This window comes from Antedon mediterranea, chromosome 6 (genome assembly GCF_964355755.1).
Source record: "Antedon mediterranea chromosome 6, ecAntMedi1.1, whole genome shotgun sequence".
In the NCBI taxonomy this organism is placed as follows: domain Eukaryota; kingdom Metazoa; phylum Echinodermata; class Crinoidea; order Comatulida; family Antedonidae; genus Antedon; species Antedon mediterranea.
The window spans coordinates 19,407,102-19,423,159 of NC_092675.1; the positions used below are offsets into that span (position 1 = coordinate 19,407,102).

Sequence of the window (16,058 nt, forward strand, 5' to 3'; positions counted from 1 at the left end):
TCCTTTATGTTAAACGCGTTTTTACTCTGTTAAACACAGCAACGCAGAGTGTAAACAACGTATGGTGGCGTGTGCGAAAGAAGGCTAGGCCAAAAATAAAGGCTTATCTTTAATTTAATTGAAAATAAGGTTATTTTTGCCTTGAATTAAATATTTGATTGAAATAAACAAGAACGATGTCGGATGTTCCTAATCCTCCAGAAGGTACGAATGTTATTTTGATAATTATTTAATAAAAATAGCATGTGTTTACCATACTACAACAAAAAGGCTAGCCTAGGCCTCCTACCCGGCCGGGTAGCCAGATACTAGATAGAGGACCGAGTAGGCCTCTAGATAGATACTGTAGGCTAGGCTATGCATCATCTGCCACTTACATACAGTCTGTATACTGTAATGTTCAAGCCTGCTACTAGGAGGCCTAGCTTGGGATGGAACTTGGGTGTTATTTTTAAATTTCATAAAATAAGTAGTAAACAAAACAAGAAATTAATGAACAGACAGATGAGACAAATGAAATTGTAATTGAAAATTGTACAGTTTTAACTTTATGTTAGTACACTGTAGTAGTAGGCCTACTGTAGTAGCTAGGCCTAGCCCTACGTCTGTAGTTGCTTTAGTAGTATGCTGCTGTTGCAAAGAAAGGTGTGTAAATAAAAATATAATAATAGTTAATACTGTACTGTTTTTCTTTTCTTGTGATATATTTTTTCAAAAAAACATTTTTAAAGTAAAGTGGAAGAAAAAACAGCTTAATTTTTGGTCTACTAAAATTTTGTTACTAACAATGTTACAACTACTACTAATGATTGATAGTAACAACAGATATAATTTTTAATTTTCCATTTTTTCCCTAAAGATCCTGAATTAAGAAAAATAATTGATAAGCTGGCCAATTTTGTGGCCAGAAATGGACCGGAGTTTGAAAATATGACCAAGCAAAAACAAGCAAATAACCCCAGATTTAATTTCCTATTTGGTGGTGATTATTTTAACTATTATCAATATAAAGTGTCTACTGAATCACAGAGTAAGTTTTTTTTTCAAGATTCTTTTAATTAAAGGTTATTGTATGATTATTATAACTAAAGTCAAGATTAAGTTGCCCATTTATTATTTGTCTGATCCATGTAAATCAAACGTCTACTATTCATGTATTCTCGTCCAGTGGTCCTTTGTTGATGGAAGTGACCATCAGCATAGTCAATGGTGCATGTAAAGTTTTCCTAAACATTTTAATGTTTCATGCATGGTACCGTGGACTTGTGCCACAGTGATATTGGCACATGGTCAACCATACCATTAGAAAATACTTATTTAACTTGTAATGATAGAAGAAAAACTTAAATTTACACACACGGTTGACTGTGCTGATAGCCTCATAATTGTATTTAACTACTGTGGAGTAGGTTTGCGTCAGGGAGTTAAGCAATTTTTGCCCTTCCATTTGAGTCCCACCCGAGAATTACCTGTGACCAATGTACAATACTAATTAGTATAAAGTACAACATTATGTCAGAGTAGGGCAAACATCTGACCAATATTTTCTCTTCTTTTTTTTTTAGTAATAAGACAACAAAATCAAAAGCTTGCCCAGCAGCAGGCCATTCTACAAGATGTTATAACAAAACATTCCATACAAACAGCACCATGGCAACAACAGCAGCCACCACCTCCTCACCTACCACAGTTCCAGCAACCTCCAATGATGCAACATCATCACCCTGGTACCATGCATCCACCACCAGGAATGCCACAACCTCCCCAACCACCACATCCCCAACCACCACATCCCCAGCAAGGAATGCAACAGCCTCCACAACCACCACATCCCCAGCAAAGAATGCAACAACCACCACATCCCCAGCAAGGAATGCAACAACCACCACATCCCCCGCAAGGAATGCAACAACCCCCGCAACCACATCCCCAGCAAGGAATGCAACAACCTCCCCAGCAAGGAATGCAACAACCTCCGCCACCACACATGCCACAGCAGATGCCCATGCCGCCAATCCAGATGCAGCAGAAACAGCAACAAATGTTACAGCAGCAGCAGGCTGAACATCAGAAATATCAACAGCAACAGGCAGAGAAACAGCAGCAATTTCAACAAATACAGCAACAAGCACAACCAAATTTGCCACAACAACAGCAGGTAGCATCAAATACTGAAACAACGCCTGTGGATCAGAATGCCCTGACAAATAATCAAATTGAAAATAAAATCCGAGAAAGTCAAGTGAATCTGCTTGAGCAGCAGAAGCATTTGGTGAACCAACAACAGGTTAGAGTAACTTATACAGTATTCTTGATTGTAAGTAATATATTTTGTGACTGTGAAGATTGTTGTATTTATCATCTTATTTTTTTCTACATTTAACAGGAAAAAATTGATGCTGTATTAATCGAAAACAGACAACAAGTGATCAACCAAACTGCTAAAGCACTTGATATTGATGCCAATGATTTCCACAATAAGACACAGACAATTATTGATTCTTGCACGAAAGATGCAATTGCTGTAAGTATTTCTTCTTCTAACTTCAGTGCAGTGGTTGAAGGTAAATTACCAAATGACCAATTCTAAGTGGACACTTTTTATTGGGTCCTGAAGGTATCTTCTATAGGGTTTCGACTATACTGTGTATATTGATGATTAAGAAGGTAAAACAATAAAAATATCTAATATCTTTTCATTGCTGGGTTAGATTGTGGAAACAGTGAAATGTAATAAATTGATGTTGTCTTGTTTCCCTCCTGAATTGTATGTGATGAACCTCAAGTTTACTATTGTGTGGGAAAAGTACGAAATAAATAAATATACTATTTGGTACTACAATATTATACTGTGTGGCATTTTCTAACTCAAATTTGATTTCTATCTTAGCATGGCAAGCAACTTATTTTTTCTACGTGTAAGACACAAAAACATTGTGAATTTGTTGGGTTATTTCTCCTACATCGGATAACTCCTAAGAACGTTCCATTTCAAGCAAAACTACACTTAATATATTTAATTAATGATGTCATCCATCACTGGTAAGTCTGTTCACTTACTACTTAAGTAGTTTTTTAAATTGATTTAAAGATTTTCATTTATTAGTAATACATTACATCCTTACCCAGATTAACTAACTTTCCTTCGATATTTCTACATATTAGAATATTAGATTATAAGAACGTTCCAATAAAAATTTGTCTTATTTAAAAAAATCTTGTGGAAAATGCTGTGCATAGGGTTACTGTTTGAAATTTCGTAAAGCCTTGTCTACAGTACACTCAAAATTTATATGATGTGCCCATATATGGACATGATGATGTCATATCGCTACCATATTTGGGAATATCACTACCATATTTGGGCACATCACACTTTTTTTGTCAAACTAGTTTGATAGTATAGACAGAGCTTAAGATGGTTTTCGTAGCATGAAAATTGTGTAGGTAAACATGGCGCCAGTGAATTAATAATTGTTCATTAAATGTTTAGCTCAAGGCGTGGTGCATCAGACTTGCAGACAGCCATCCAGGGCGTGGTTGTACCAATATTTTGCAGTGCTCTTTTATGTATTGATCAAATGGATGATGAAAAACGAGATAGGGTTGAAAAGGTATTGTCAAAATTGTTATTAACCACCAATATAATATAAAATGATTAGCCTAAAATTGTAATAAGATATCTATTTACTATCTATTTGAAATAATTTGGTTTATTATTATCTGTATAATTAATTAAATTTAGTAGAATCTTGTGATAATTTTTTATTTATTTATTTTTTTATTATTTATTCGACTTCTCACTAACTCAGTTAGTGAAGGATCTGGACCAACAGGTGGTAATCACCTCTAAAACGGTCCGGTCCCAATTTGCACAGTGGCTGTGTGTGACAGTGGCTGTGTTTGTGTGGACTAGTACACCGGAGTAACCCCCTACTCGTCTCGAAAGATGTACTAGGTTCTTTAAAGTGCGCATGAGCTATGTGTACACTGGACCTACGGTTTATAGTCCTTATCCGAGAAGACTCGTTCTACCACCAGAACCATGGAGCGAGTGAGCCTCGAACCTTTGCCGATGTTATGGCTACGTAATTACGGTTCCACTGTCTTAACCGCTCGGCCACTCACTCGCCTTATATGGTCATATGAAATTAATGTTTATGAGTTGAATGTAGAGAATATTGGACTGTCTATTTCACTTCATTGAATATAACAGTCACTCTTTTAAATTACTATGTACATACTATCCTGCAGTATTATTGAATTTTTGTACTAGTTTGAAATAACAATGATCAAATAATTGTTTTTCTTTGTTTCAGGTTCTTAAGTTGTGGGAAACTAACAGTTATTTTAACAATGATACCATTGAACAACTTAAAAACCCTATAGTCTCAATGAACAATTTCCAGGTAAGTTCTTTGTAAAATGTATTGTGCAATATTTATGGTGTGTTTTGTGGTACTACTGTAAAAGGAATGTCATTTTCTGTTTAATTAAACGAAGTGTTTAATGCAAGAACAGAAGTGTCCATCAAAAATGTTGTTTTTTTACACACAGTAATTACAACCCATAGCATTGATAATTCTAGTTTCTCTAATTGCCCCAAAATATCATAATGACTTTATTAGATTGTCTTGCTTGATGTGAGATTAAAGTATGGGTAATCTTTATACAGCCAATCAAATGGCGGCAAAAACATGACATACTAAATGTATTGACTTCAGACTTAATTATCCATATGGAACTAAACAGTCATGCTTGTCACATTATGTGTTTATGTAGTTGACTCATGGAGGAATCCAAGGTTGACTGTATGAGTTGTTGAGGAGATTGGTACATTACTCTGGTTTTTTTTAAAGCTTAATTATAAAAGATTTCTTGCTTTTTACTAGGCAAAAATGATGCAGGAGAACCAGGCGTCTGTACAGCAGATACAGCAACAGATTGAGGCTAGAATTCAGCAGTTACAGAAGCAACATTCAGACTTTGTCTCTCACTTGAAGCAACAGCTTGAGATCAATAAACAACAACAGCAACATAATATGCAAGCAAAACAGTTACAAATAGCACAAGGTACAGTATGTGGACTATTTATAATACAAGGGTTTTTTTAACAGTGAACCCCTTTGGACACCCCCATTCAGGGGAAACTCCTATTAGGGCACTTTCCTACAAAATGAACGAGATGAAATGTATTTTAACTGTATAGAACACCTCTATTCAGGGTACACCTCTATTTGGGCGAAACTTTGTTGGGTCCAATTTAATAAGAGTTCTCCTGTATTCTACCTAGTCAGTGTTATTTGAATTTGAGTCATCTATTTCTTTCTTTAAATGTGATAGCAATGTAATCACAAGTGGATCACTTGTGATTAAAATAAAAAATAAATAAAAAATACAGTGTTCAAATTGTCAACATTTTTAATGTGTAACTGTAGTCATTTAATATGTCATTATCAAGCATAGCTAAATGACATTTTCTTTATTTCTGGAAAAATATTGTACTACCTCTACAGTAACAGTACAAACAAATAAACTAATATTAAAGAAAAAAAACAATATTTTCAATTACATTACAGAAGGAAACACTAACACATCCACCCTGTATCTTTCAACTAGTGTTTGTGTACATTTAAACGCAAATCCATCTATAGGCCAAGATGATGACGATGCCTAATCAGACAATACTATCAAATTTTAATTTGACAGTAATTTAATTCATTCCTTTGTTTTTATTAGCTATTGGTATTAACCTACCTAGTACAACTATGCCAGGTAGCAATGCAGGCTCAACACACCCTACAACTGCTGGTCAAGATAATCAAAAAGGTAAACTTTACAGTTAACACTCACTGAAATGCATGTACCACCATGTTTAGGGAATATTTTCTCGCTAGACGTAACCATGATGATGTTTTATCCTATAGCTTTTGTGACAACTGTAATATCATTATATATGTCTGCACCTATGTATACAATATAAAATTCATCATTTTTTAATGGATTACAAAACATTATTGTTTGAGAAACATTTAAGAAACACTTAAACTCACTTACTCACTTTTATTGCTATGATTTAGTTGTTTTTGTGATTAGTAAAGTAGGTTTGTCCCGAGAAGAAGATTTTAGGCTGCGAAAATAAAAAGTTTGCAGAATGCTGATTTATAATACAGTATTTTCAATTTATTACAGTGGTTGATATACAAAACAAAATATCTTTATTTATTCCTCATTATTCCTAATAATGTGTTTATTACATGGTTAAAGTATAAAAAATATTACAATCACAACATATATTTTATTTATTAGGACCAAATTTGCCAAACTTTGATCCATCAGTACCTCCACCTGGCTTCCCTGTGGCACAGTTTCCACCCAATCAAGGTAAGATTAGCACTATATTCTAATTCCATGCAGTTTTTTCAATTTCTCTTCAGAAATAAGTTAAGGTTTAATACAGTATATTATCTTGACCTATGAATATAACTTCTTATTATGCTAAACCTTAAGATTATGTAATATATGTAAAACATTTAATATTATAAAACTAATGAATATTTATCAGTGCGATAGTAAAAATAATTTTATGAGGTGAAAGATGAAATTCTATGTTGATACCAAATAAAATTTACACACCAGATTCCTGGTGATGACATTGTATCTTTCATGATGGCATGTATTTCATTTTTAAGAATTCAGTATAAAAAATAAAGTATTGTAATAAGGCTATATACAGAGGTTTGAAAAATTTTACTTCTAGGTCCTCCACCCAGTCACCCTCCACCCAGTCATCCTCCACCCAGTCATCCTCCACCCAGTCATCCTCCACCCCCATTCAATCCCCATGTACCTCCTCCAAACTTCAGTGTACCACCACCAGGCTATACTCCTGATATGGCTGGCCAGGCTATGATTCAACCTCCAAGTATGCCTACTAATGATGCAAGTTTAATGCCAACTGCACCATACTATGATCTGCCAGCTGGATTAATGGCACCGCTTGTCAGGGTAGGTTTATTATTTTTGTTTTTAGAGAAATAGTGTGGGTTTTGTAATTACACCAAATAAATACTATGTTGCATAAGCTATTTGATTTTTGCAAATTACTATACCCACAGTGTAATAAGTCAATTCCTAATCCATTAAGGATCTTTAATACATGAAAAAGTTTCCTCTAGCTGGATGTGATACTGTAACCTCTAAAGGTCAAGAAGATCTTGATCTACAACTCATTAAAATATTATATATACACACTTAATAAGTCAATAATAATTATCTTTAGTTATTGAGGAAGACAAGTTTTTAAGTAGCTTTTTATTACAAGTACCTCTGCTCTTTCGCGCTATGTGGAGAATTTGATGATACTTGGACGTGGTTTAGTTTAGTACGCGATTTGTTCTGTTCAACTTTCGCCCAAGGCGGTGTGTGCGGTCCTAACCGATCAGTTCAATGTCGTCGCAAATACGAGATGATATGATATCTAGGGCTATCTTATCAATGTTTCACGATTTTCTGTCTCGGGTATGACGTGTATTAGTAGGCAATTAGGTCTACTATATTGCTCAATGGCATCGACTTTTTCAAGTAAGCTGTTATGCTCTATCGTCAGCCTATTGTTTTTTTCTTGTAGTGATGTAATGTCACTGGCTATTGTCTCGTTGTCAAGGGAAACGCTGCTGTAAATATTTTGACTGACCTGGTCAAGTATGGCGTCACCTATTGATTTTATTACACATTCGTTTCCACATATGGATGCTATAATTTTATCCATAAGATTAGAAGATAGGATATGCCTACTTATGGTCGTAGCTACAATACTTACGAGTTCCTTATCGTCTGAAAGGAGGAGCTCAATATCTCGCATTGTTGATGTGTTCGTTGTCCGTAGGCCTTGTTTGTGTTGTTCCGAGGCGCCTGTCGTTATTTGTATACCGGTTGGCTCAGCGGGCTGTTTGACATCCATCGTTGATCACGCCTGGGTTGCCAGTAGGCTCCTACATAATTTCGGTTGATTTCCCGATCGATCGTTTAGATTTAGTACTCGGTCTAGTTGACGTCATGTTTTAAAAATATTAATGTATAATACTTGTTGTAAAGTTGGATGCCGTAATGTGTGATTATAGAGCAATTCAAGGAAATTTTGTGTGCGATTACAACATTCGCTGTTTAGCTAAAAATTATATATATATATATAAAATTATACATAATAATAAAAAAATACAAAATTGTATATACATAATTGTTTTTATTTAGTTTACATTAGTAAGGATATTCTTCTTATATTGCAGCTTGAAGACACAAACTATGAACCATTGGATCCAGACCAGATACGTCTGCCACCTCCCCAACCTCCATCAGAGAGACTACTGGCAGCAGTTGAGATGTTTTATGCTCCACCTTCAAGGGAGTGTCCAAGAAACATGTAAATATGTTTTTTTAAATACACATATTTTGATTTTGAATTAAAATCTATATACTACAGTATAAGAGGAAGAAATGTTGTATAGTATTATACAAATATTGGCTATTGCACACATCTACAATTGTGTACAAGCCACTACTCATAAGGGAGTATTTGTTTTCAATTGGAGTCATCATCATTATGTCATTCTTTACTGTATAGTGATGGTTGGGAAGCAAATGGTCTGTTTGAGTTTTTCAAAGCAAAACAGAAACATGGGAAAGTAAAGAAAGAAGAACCAGAACCACAGCCAGCACCTTCACCAGCACCACCAACACCAGAAGTAACACACAAAAGATTCCGTTCTAAGTCACCTTCACCACGAAGAAGGTCACTATCACCCCCCAGACGAAGGTAAGTCAATTTATTTACTAATTTATTGCTTTATTTTGTGAGAATTTTAATTCTGTTGAGTATGAGTTGCTGGTTTATTATCTGACTTGATTACTTTTGATCCATAGAACAACCTATCAACTATTTCAGAAAACAACTTCCTTATCTATATTTACATAATGAATAAACAGAAAGCAATATAGAGAACACATTAAGATAATGATTTTACCCATCTAGCATACATGCTAATTTGGGAAATTTTAAAGAAAAGTATGTACTGTACTGTTACAATTCACAGGTTAATTTTGAAAAATCGCAACTCTCAACCTTATAATACAAATTAGCAATATACACACAAAAAAATTAGTGTGAATATTAAATTCTTGTTTAAAAAAAAAGTTTAAAAACTAATTATATATAACTTTAAGTACTGTGTAATAATAATAACAATATATGTTTACTTAAAACTATTATTCTAGGTCAAGGTCGCAAACACCTCCCAGACGTAGAGCTACTTCACGTTCACCATCACCGCCATACCAGCGGCGGTCCATATCGCCTCCCTACAAACGACGCTCTGCATCTCCTCCTTACAAAAGGGCTTCTGCATCTCCTCCTTACAAAAGGGCTTCTGCATCGCCTCCTTATCAAAAACGTTCAGTATCTAGATCCCCACCCCCGTCTCATAGAAGGAAAGCACGTTCAAGATCACGTTCACCAGTATACAGACGGCGTTCACAATCACCACAATATCAACGTGCAGTTAGGTCAAGGTCAAGAACACCACCACCAAGGAGGAGAAGATCTCGATCTCCCACGCCCGAAAATGTTGGATTGTAAGTATTTTTGTACTAGATTAAAGATGAGTAAAATGTTTACTGATGTGTCCTCTAAATTAAATATTTCCCTTAGTATATCTAAGTATGTAATACGTAAAGGAACCCATAGAAAAAACTCCTACAATTTGTCTCCAAAATAAAGTTATTCATTATTCGTAGACAGTAATGTGGATTATTGTTTTTTCTTTTCAGCCATTCTTTCTATGAAACTGCGAGTGCGGACTCAATGTTAGGAAATGAAAATAAAGGACATCAACTACTAAAGAAAATGGGTTAGGCCAACAACTAATTGTAACCTACTCACATACACATACTTTAGAAATATAGTTTTAACTTTAATTTAAAGAGGAATATACGATGTAACCTTATTTAGGCAACTTAAGCAAAATATATATGTTTTTATAAAAAGTTAATTAAATTTGTACTTTTAATAAGTTGGGTTTTTCCTTCACAATTTCCATAAACACTTTTATTAGTATTTTAAACATTTTTCTTTGATATTAGGTTGGGGTGGACAAGGTCTTGGTGCCAGAGAGCAGGGAATAGTTGACCCCATTTCTGGTGGAGAGGTTCGAGGCAAGATGGATATGTATAAAGGTGTCGGAAATGCGGTTAATGATCCATTCGAAAGTTTTAGGAAAAATAAAAGTCATTCATTTATCAGTCGTATGAAGGCAAGGGATGAAGAAAAGAAAGGTTAGTTTAAGTTATACTTACACATTTTAGTATTTAATTTATTGAACTTTCGTCATGAGCTAGTTAGGCATATTTACCATCACTTCCACTGCATGAGCTAGGCTAGTTAGGCATATTTACCATCACTTCCACTGCATGAGCTAGGCTAGTTAGGCATATTTACCATCACTTCCACTGCATGAGCTAGGCTAGTTAGGCATATTTACCATCACTTCCACTGCATGAGCTAGGCTAGTTAGGCATATTTACCATCACTTCCACTGCATGAGCTAGGCTAGTTAGGCATATTTACCATCACTTCCACTGCATGAGCTAGGCTAGTTAGGCATATTTACCATCACTTCCACTGCATGAGCTAGGCTAGTTAGGCATATTTACCATCACTTCCACTGCATGAGCTAGGCTAGTTAGGCATATTTACCATCACTTCCACTGCATGGAGGAGGTTTGTTCGAACCCTCGTTAATAGCAATGTATGATTTTACAATAAGTGCTTGTTTAATTTTATAATAAATAAAAAATCAACTTTCTACTGTTTGTATTTTAGCAACAAAGCGTGAAATTGCAGAATCAACCAAATGAAACTGGACAGAGAACAGGCTTTGTTAATGTTAAACATCTTTATTTTCTGAAACAGTGACTTCGGTGGTGATCTGTGATAGCACATAGTGTATTTTATAATGTACAAAACAGTGAGACAAATTGATACCACAAACCAATGTCACAACATTCTAGTTTCAGTAAAACCAAGATTGTACAAATAACATACAAATATGTATGTATATTTTGGATGTATATGTGAAAGCTGATTTCTCTTCTCAGTACTGTTATATTTTTATTTGTAAAGTGAATTCGAATTCTAGAATTTTTGAAAATGGAGTTGGAAATGCAGTCTTGTAAGTCTAACAGTACCGCATTTATTAAATAAAACACAATTGATTTTTCACATTTTTAATTGAAATTTTCATTTGAAAAATAAAACCCAATCTATGATATTTTTTGTTTAGTTTATTAAGAACACAACAGAAGGTGGTTCATTGTTGTTGTTGACGTCTGGGGCGCTTATGTCTTTCACTGCATCTATTTAAATAGATACCGCAAAGCAGTGACATTTTAGTCTTTTTTAGTTAAAAAACAAATCCTTACTATTCAGTAATTAATATTTACTATAAATTACATTGATTTGTAGAAAAATGTGGAACTTGTGTTCATTTGTGTCTGTATGTAAAATTATGCACAAGATTTCTTTTATTCTAAATCCGGCTTATGTAAAAAAAAAACAATTTTAATCTTCAATACCTCACTCAAGCAAATGATTGATATAATGTATGTTATTTATTTATTTATCTATATATATTTGACCAAAAAAAAAGATATTCACAACACATTATACACAAATCTCATCAGAGTCAAAGGGACAAAGATCAGATTCAAATAGAATCGTCATTCTTCTATAAGAGCAGCAATAGAAAATTCTCCATTTCCACTTAACAAGAAATTATTAAATAATGTCTTCGTATTCGTCTTTCTGGTTCGTCATCGTTCATATATCCCTTTTCGTAAAGCTTGTTTCCCACTAGCGACGCAACGTAAGAAAATGCCCTTCCAATAATTGTGTTAGTTGCACCCCGCCTGCGTGAAATCAAACCTACGATGTTTGCAGCACTATTCCGTCGTCGGATCCCACTTGTGATTACGCAATACGTCGTTGCGTTACGTTGCATCTCTAGTGGGAACCACGCTTTAAACACATTACAATCATTCCAATAACTAAAGCAGGTAGTATCATGTCTAAAGCGTGGTTCCCACTAGACGCAGCGACGTGTCGACGCAAAGTGCTGTATTGCGTAATCACAAGTGGGAACCGACGACGGAATAGTGCTGCAAACATCACGCAGACAATTTGATTTCACGCAGACAATTATTAAGCTTGGTTCCCACTAGAACGTAACGCAAGGACGTAAACGCAACGCAAGCGTTTTAACCAATGACAAGCGAAGTTATAGACAGCAATCACAAGCGAATAAGCCATCGGTTGTGATTGGTCAATTCACTTGCGTTGCGTTACGTCCTTGTGTTGCGTCGCTAGTGGGAACCACGCTTAACGCAGCGACGTATCGACGCAAAGTGCTGCATTGTGTAATCACAAGTGGGAACCGACGATGCAACAGTGCTGCAAACATCGTAGGTTTGATTTCATGCAGACTTTGACCTTAATCCACTGCTTTTAAACAGGTTGTTAACTTTTCCACTCGTGGTAGGTCTTGTCTAGATAAAGTTGTTCTTAGTAGGCCTACGCCTGATGTTTATCAGACTCCAGTTAAACTCGCACCCTTAGCATGTAGCGATCATTCAAGTATTCTCTTGAAACCTAAGGTTAATAAAGTTAAGAATCGGGTTAAACCAAAAAAAAAATTACTTCGTCCGATTAAAGATTCTTCCGTACGTGTGTTTGGTCAAATTATTACTCAGTTAAATTGGAGTAATGCTATTTCAAATTCTGATCCTGAAAAGGCTGCTGTCGAGTTGGGTGATATTTTGCAGACAAATTTTAGAAATTGCTTTCCTATCGTGGTATCACATTTAAAAGAGGATGACAAGCCATGGTTTAATGTTGGTATAAAGAAATTGATTCGCAAACGACATAATGCTTATAGACTAGGAAAAGACGCAGAATTCCGCTTCTATAGAAATGAGGTTCGCAATAAAATCAGATCGGCCAAGGCCGAATTTTATTCAAAATCAATCGCTGCCTTAAGAAATAATGAGCCACGCAAATGGCACAAAAAGATCCAAACAATTACTGGAAAAGCAAAGCCTAAATTTAACACAATCGTATTAAACTGTGATTTACCAGTACATGATGTTGTAAGAGACCTGAATATTCATTTTTCCAGAATATGCTCTCAACTTCCTGCTCTAGACTTGGAGAATTTACCAGCATTTCTCCCATCTCTGAGTCCACCAGTTATCTATCCTGGTGAGGTATACAGACGTCTGTTGAAGATTAAGGTTAATAAGTCTAGTCATCCCGATGACATTCCTTCTCGGTTAATTAGGGATTTCGCCGTTGAGTTAGCGCCTCCTTTGACAGAGATATTTAATCTCTGTCTTAAGTCGCATGTTTTTCCTAGTGTGTGGAAACGTGCAGCTATTACGCCTATTCCTAAGTCCTCTAAAGCCTGTAGCCCAGATGAATACCGACCAATATCCATTACACCTTTATTTGGTCGTATTTTTGAGAGTTTTATTGCTGAGTGGATATCTAAAGATTTTCAACCCCATTTGGACCCTCAACAATTTGGAAACTCTAAAGGTTGCTCAACTACACATTACTTGGTTGACCTAATGTAACAGGATTCTGTCAGGTACGTATGCCTCGATTTGTACAGTTGATTTTAGTAAGGCATTCGACCGAATTAATCACACTACCTTAAAAAAAACTGGGGAAAACACAATTATTAGATAGGGCATTTCCTTACATTGCGTTACGTTGCGTCGCTAGTGGATATCAACTGACGCAACGTATTTTTTTCTAGATATGTTTTTGAACATGCTCAGAATGAATTTCTGACTGTTTGGATTGCTTGTGTGCGTTATAAAAAGGTACAAAAGGCCACACTGTGTTCGTGGAAAGCCCCGTCATATGGTTCATATGTCCATAATTATTGCATTTTGCCGGGGATTCCCCATCACTTAAGTATTTCCGTAGTACCGTATTTATCTTCGTTTCGTCCGTATATTGGGCCGAATTTCCGTAAAAGCTTGGTTCCCACTAGAACGTAACGCAAGGACGCAAACGCAACGCAAGCGTTTTAACCAATGACAAGCGAAGTTATAGACAGTTAGCAATCACAAGCGAATAAGCCATCGCTTTGTGATTGGTCAATTCACTTGCGTTGCGTTACGTCCTTGTGTTGCGTCGCTAGTGGGAACCACGCTATACGGACGTTCCGAACTTTGAAATAACTGTACTGTTCAATTTCTTCTTTCTGCAAATTTCGATCATATTTTCTTTTCTCTGGAGTGTGGTTTAAGCAACACTGTGTTCAGTTTATGTTTGTTTTTGTTTGCTACTGTAGCTCAACATTTCCGGCGAACTAGAGTTGCCATTTATCGTGAATTGTACGTGCAAAAGTGCCATTTCCGGTAATATAAAGGTTTCATTTAACACAATTCGCTTCCCTACAGGCCCCTGGGTTAGATATCGATATCTGCGGCAATCCCCTTAAAATAGTCCTCTTAAGATCAAGAAAGCCAGCTTTACTATAAATTATAATGTTCCGTTTCTGTTTTAAAACTACAGGACTGATATTCGATTTATAGGCTAGCACTTTTGGCCTTTCCTTGCCTTATATATTTCATTTTGTCTTTTTATTTTATTGTAGGCCTACCTATATGGTAGAAATTGAATAAATACAATAAATGTTTCCATATTCAGACAATAATTTAAATAGGGCAAACATAAAAGAACAATTCATATGAAGCGTGTTAGAACTTAGCACTATACTAGCTTTATAAATGATTGCAATACTTTTAAGACACACACATTCACAGATTCACGGACACTGTTTCTCTATTCATTTTCGTTTATTAAAAGTTTCATATTTAGGCAAAAAATAATTATGACTATTTAAAGATAGGCATTATTGATTAAAACTAGGCTAGGTCCAGGCCTAGACTAGGCCTACTTACTTTTATTAAAGAAAGCGGGACCGAGTGCAATTTTTATTTTGACTCGGAAGAAGATTCACCGAGAAAAATGGTCAACATTCCTGAAATTGAGATCCTGCCATTATCACCTGTCTGTAATCACCTGTCTTGTCGGGCTCGTAAGTAGACCATACATTTATGTATGGTACATGTCATGCCCTCCCAATTTCATCAAGTCATCACTGCATGGTTTTTTTTTTTGTTTGGTTTTTTTTCATTTGTTTCCTTGATTTAAATTCTTCTGCAATACACTTTATCCCATAAAAGTAAATTTGTTGTATTTTGTTTCAATGAATTTATCAAGTTTATTTTTAAAGGCGTTTACTGTGGTGGTGTTAACGGCTTCCTCTGGTAGACTATTCCATAGGTTAACAATTCTGTAAGAAAAATTGTACTTGCGGATATCCAGTTTAGGTCGTCGCTTATATATGGTGTATCTATGTCTTCTTAGGTTTCTCTCGTATGTTTTCATAGGGAAGAAGTTACGCATTCCACTACCACTTAGGCCTGTCACCATTTTAAAAACTTGAATCATATCTCCTCGTAATCTTCTAAAGGCCAATGTTGGTAGATTTAGTCGTTTTAGGCGTTCTGTATAATCCAGGTCTTTTAATGATGGAATTGCTTTTGTTGCCCTCCTTTGAACTTTTTCAATGCATGTTATATCTTTACGAAGAAACGGAGACCATACACAGTTAGCATATTCAAGGTGAGGTCTCACTAATGATTTAAAAAGTGGAACAAACATTTCCTCATCAAGGTAGTTAAATGTATGTCTGATCAGACCAACAACTCTGTTGGCTCTATTACTGACGATTCCAACGTGTTTGCTGAACTTGAGGGTCTGGTCAAATATAACGCCCAAGTCTTTTTCTTCCTCTTTTGCCTGCAAAGCCTCCGCTGACATCGTATAATTGTACAATTCAAGGTTCCCGCCAAGATGCATAATGCAGCACTTATTGACGTTAAACTTCAACTGCCAAGTTTTTGCCCAATCGTTAGCAGCATCAATATCA

The 16,058-nt window shown here is 35.5% G+C and overlaps 2 protein-coding genes across 2 annotated transcripts; both read left to right on the forward strand.

Moving 5' to 3' along the window:
• The first annotated feature begins 67 nt into the window (after positions 1-67).
• On the forward strand, positions 68-11,567 carry LOC140052031 (calcium homeostasis endoplasmic reticulum protein-like). The gene is made up of 17 exons (XM_072097402.1): positions 68-204; positions 860-1,030; positions 1,566-2,287; positions 2,387-2,524; positions 2,891-3,042; positions 3,494-3,614; positions 4,320-4,409; positions 4,893-5,073; positions 5,740-5,829; positions 6,310-6,384; positions 6,761-7,008; positions 8,289-8,422; positions 8,624-8,815; positions 9,274-9,630; positions 9,826-9,905; positions 10,138-10,329; positions 10,877-11,567. Exons 1-17 carry the CDS (start codon positions 177-179, stop codon positions 10,909-10,911), a joined length of 3,006 nt encoding a protein of 1,001 aa, XP_071953503.1. The 5' UTR covers positions 68-176; the 3' UTR covers positions 10,912-11,567.
• On the forward strand, positions 11,523-13,683 carry LOC140052457 (uncharacterized). Its single transcript, XM_072098068.1, has 2 exons — positions 11,523-11,549; positions 12,565-13,683. Exons 1-2 carry the CDS (start codon positions 11,523-11,525, stop codon positions 13,681-13,683), a joined length of 1,146 nt encoding a protein of 381 aa, XP_071954169.1.
• The last annotated feature ends 2,375 nt before the right edge of the window (positions 13,684-16,058 follow it).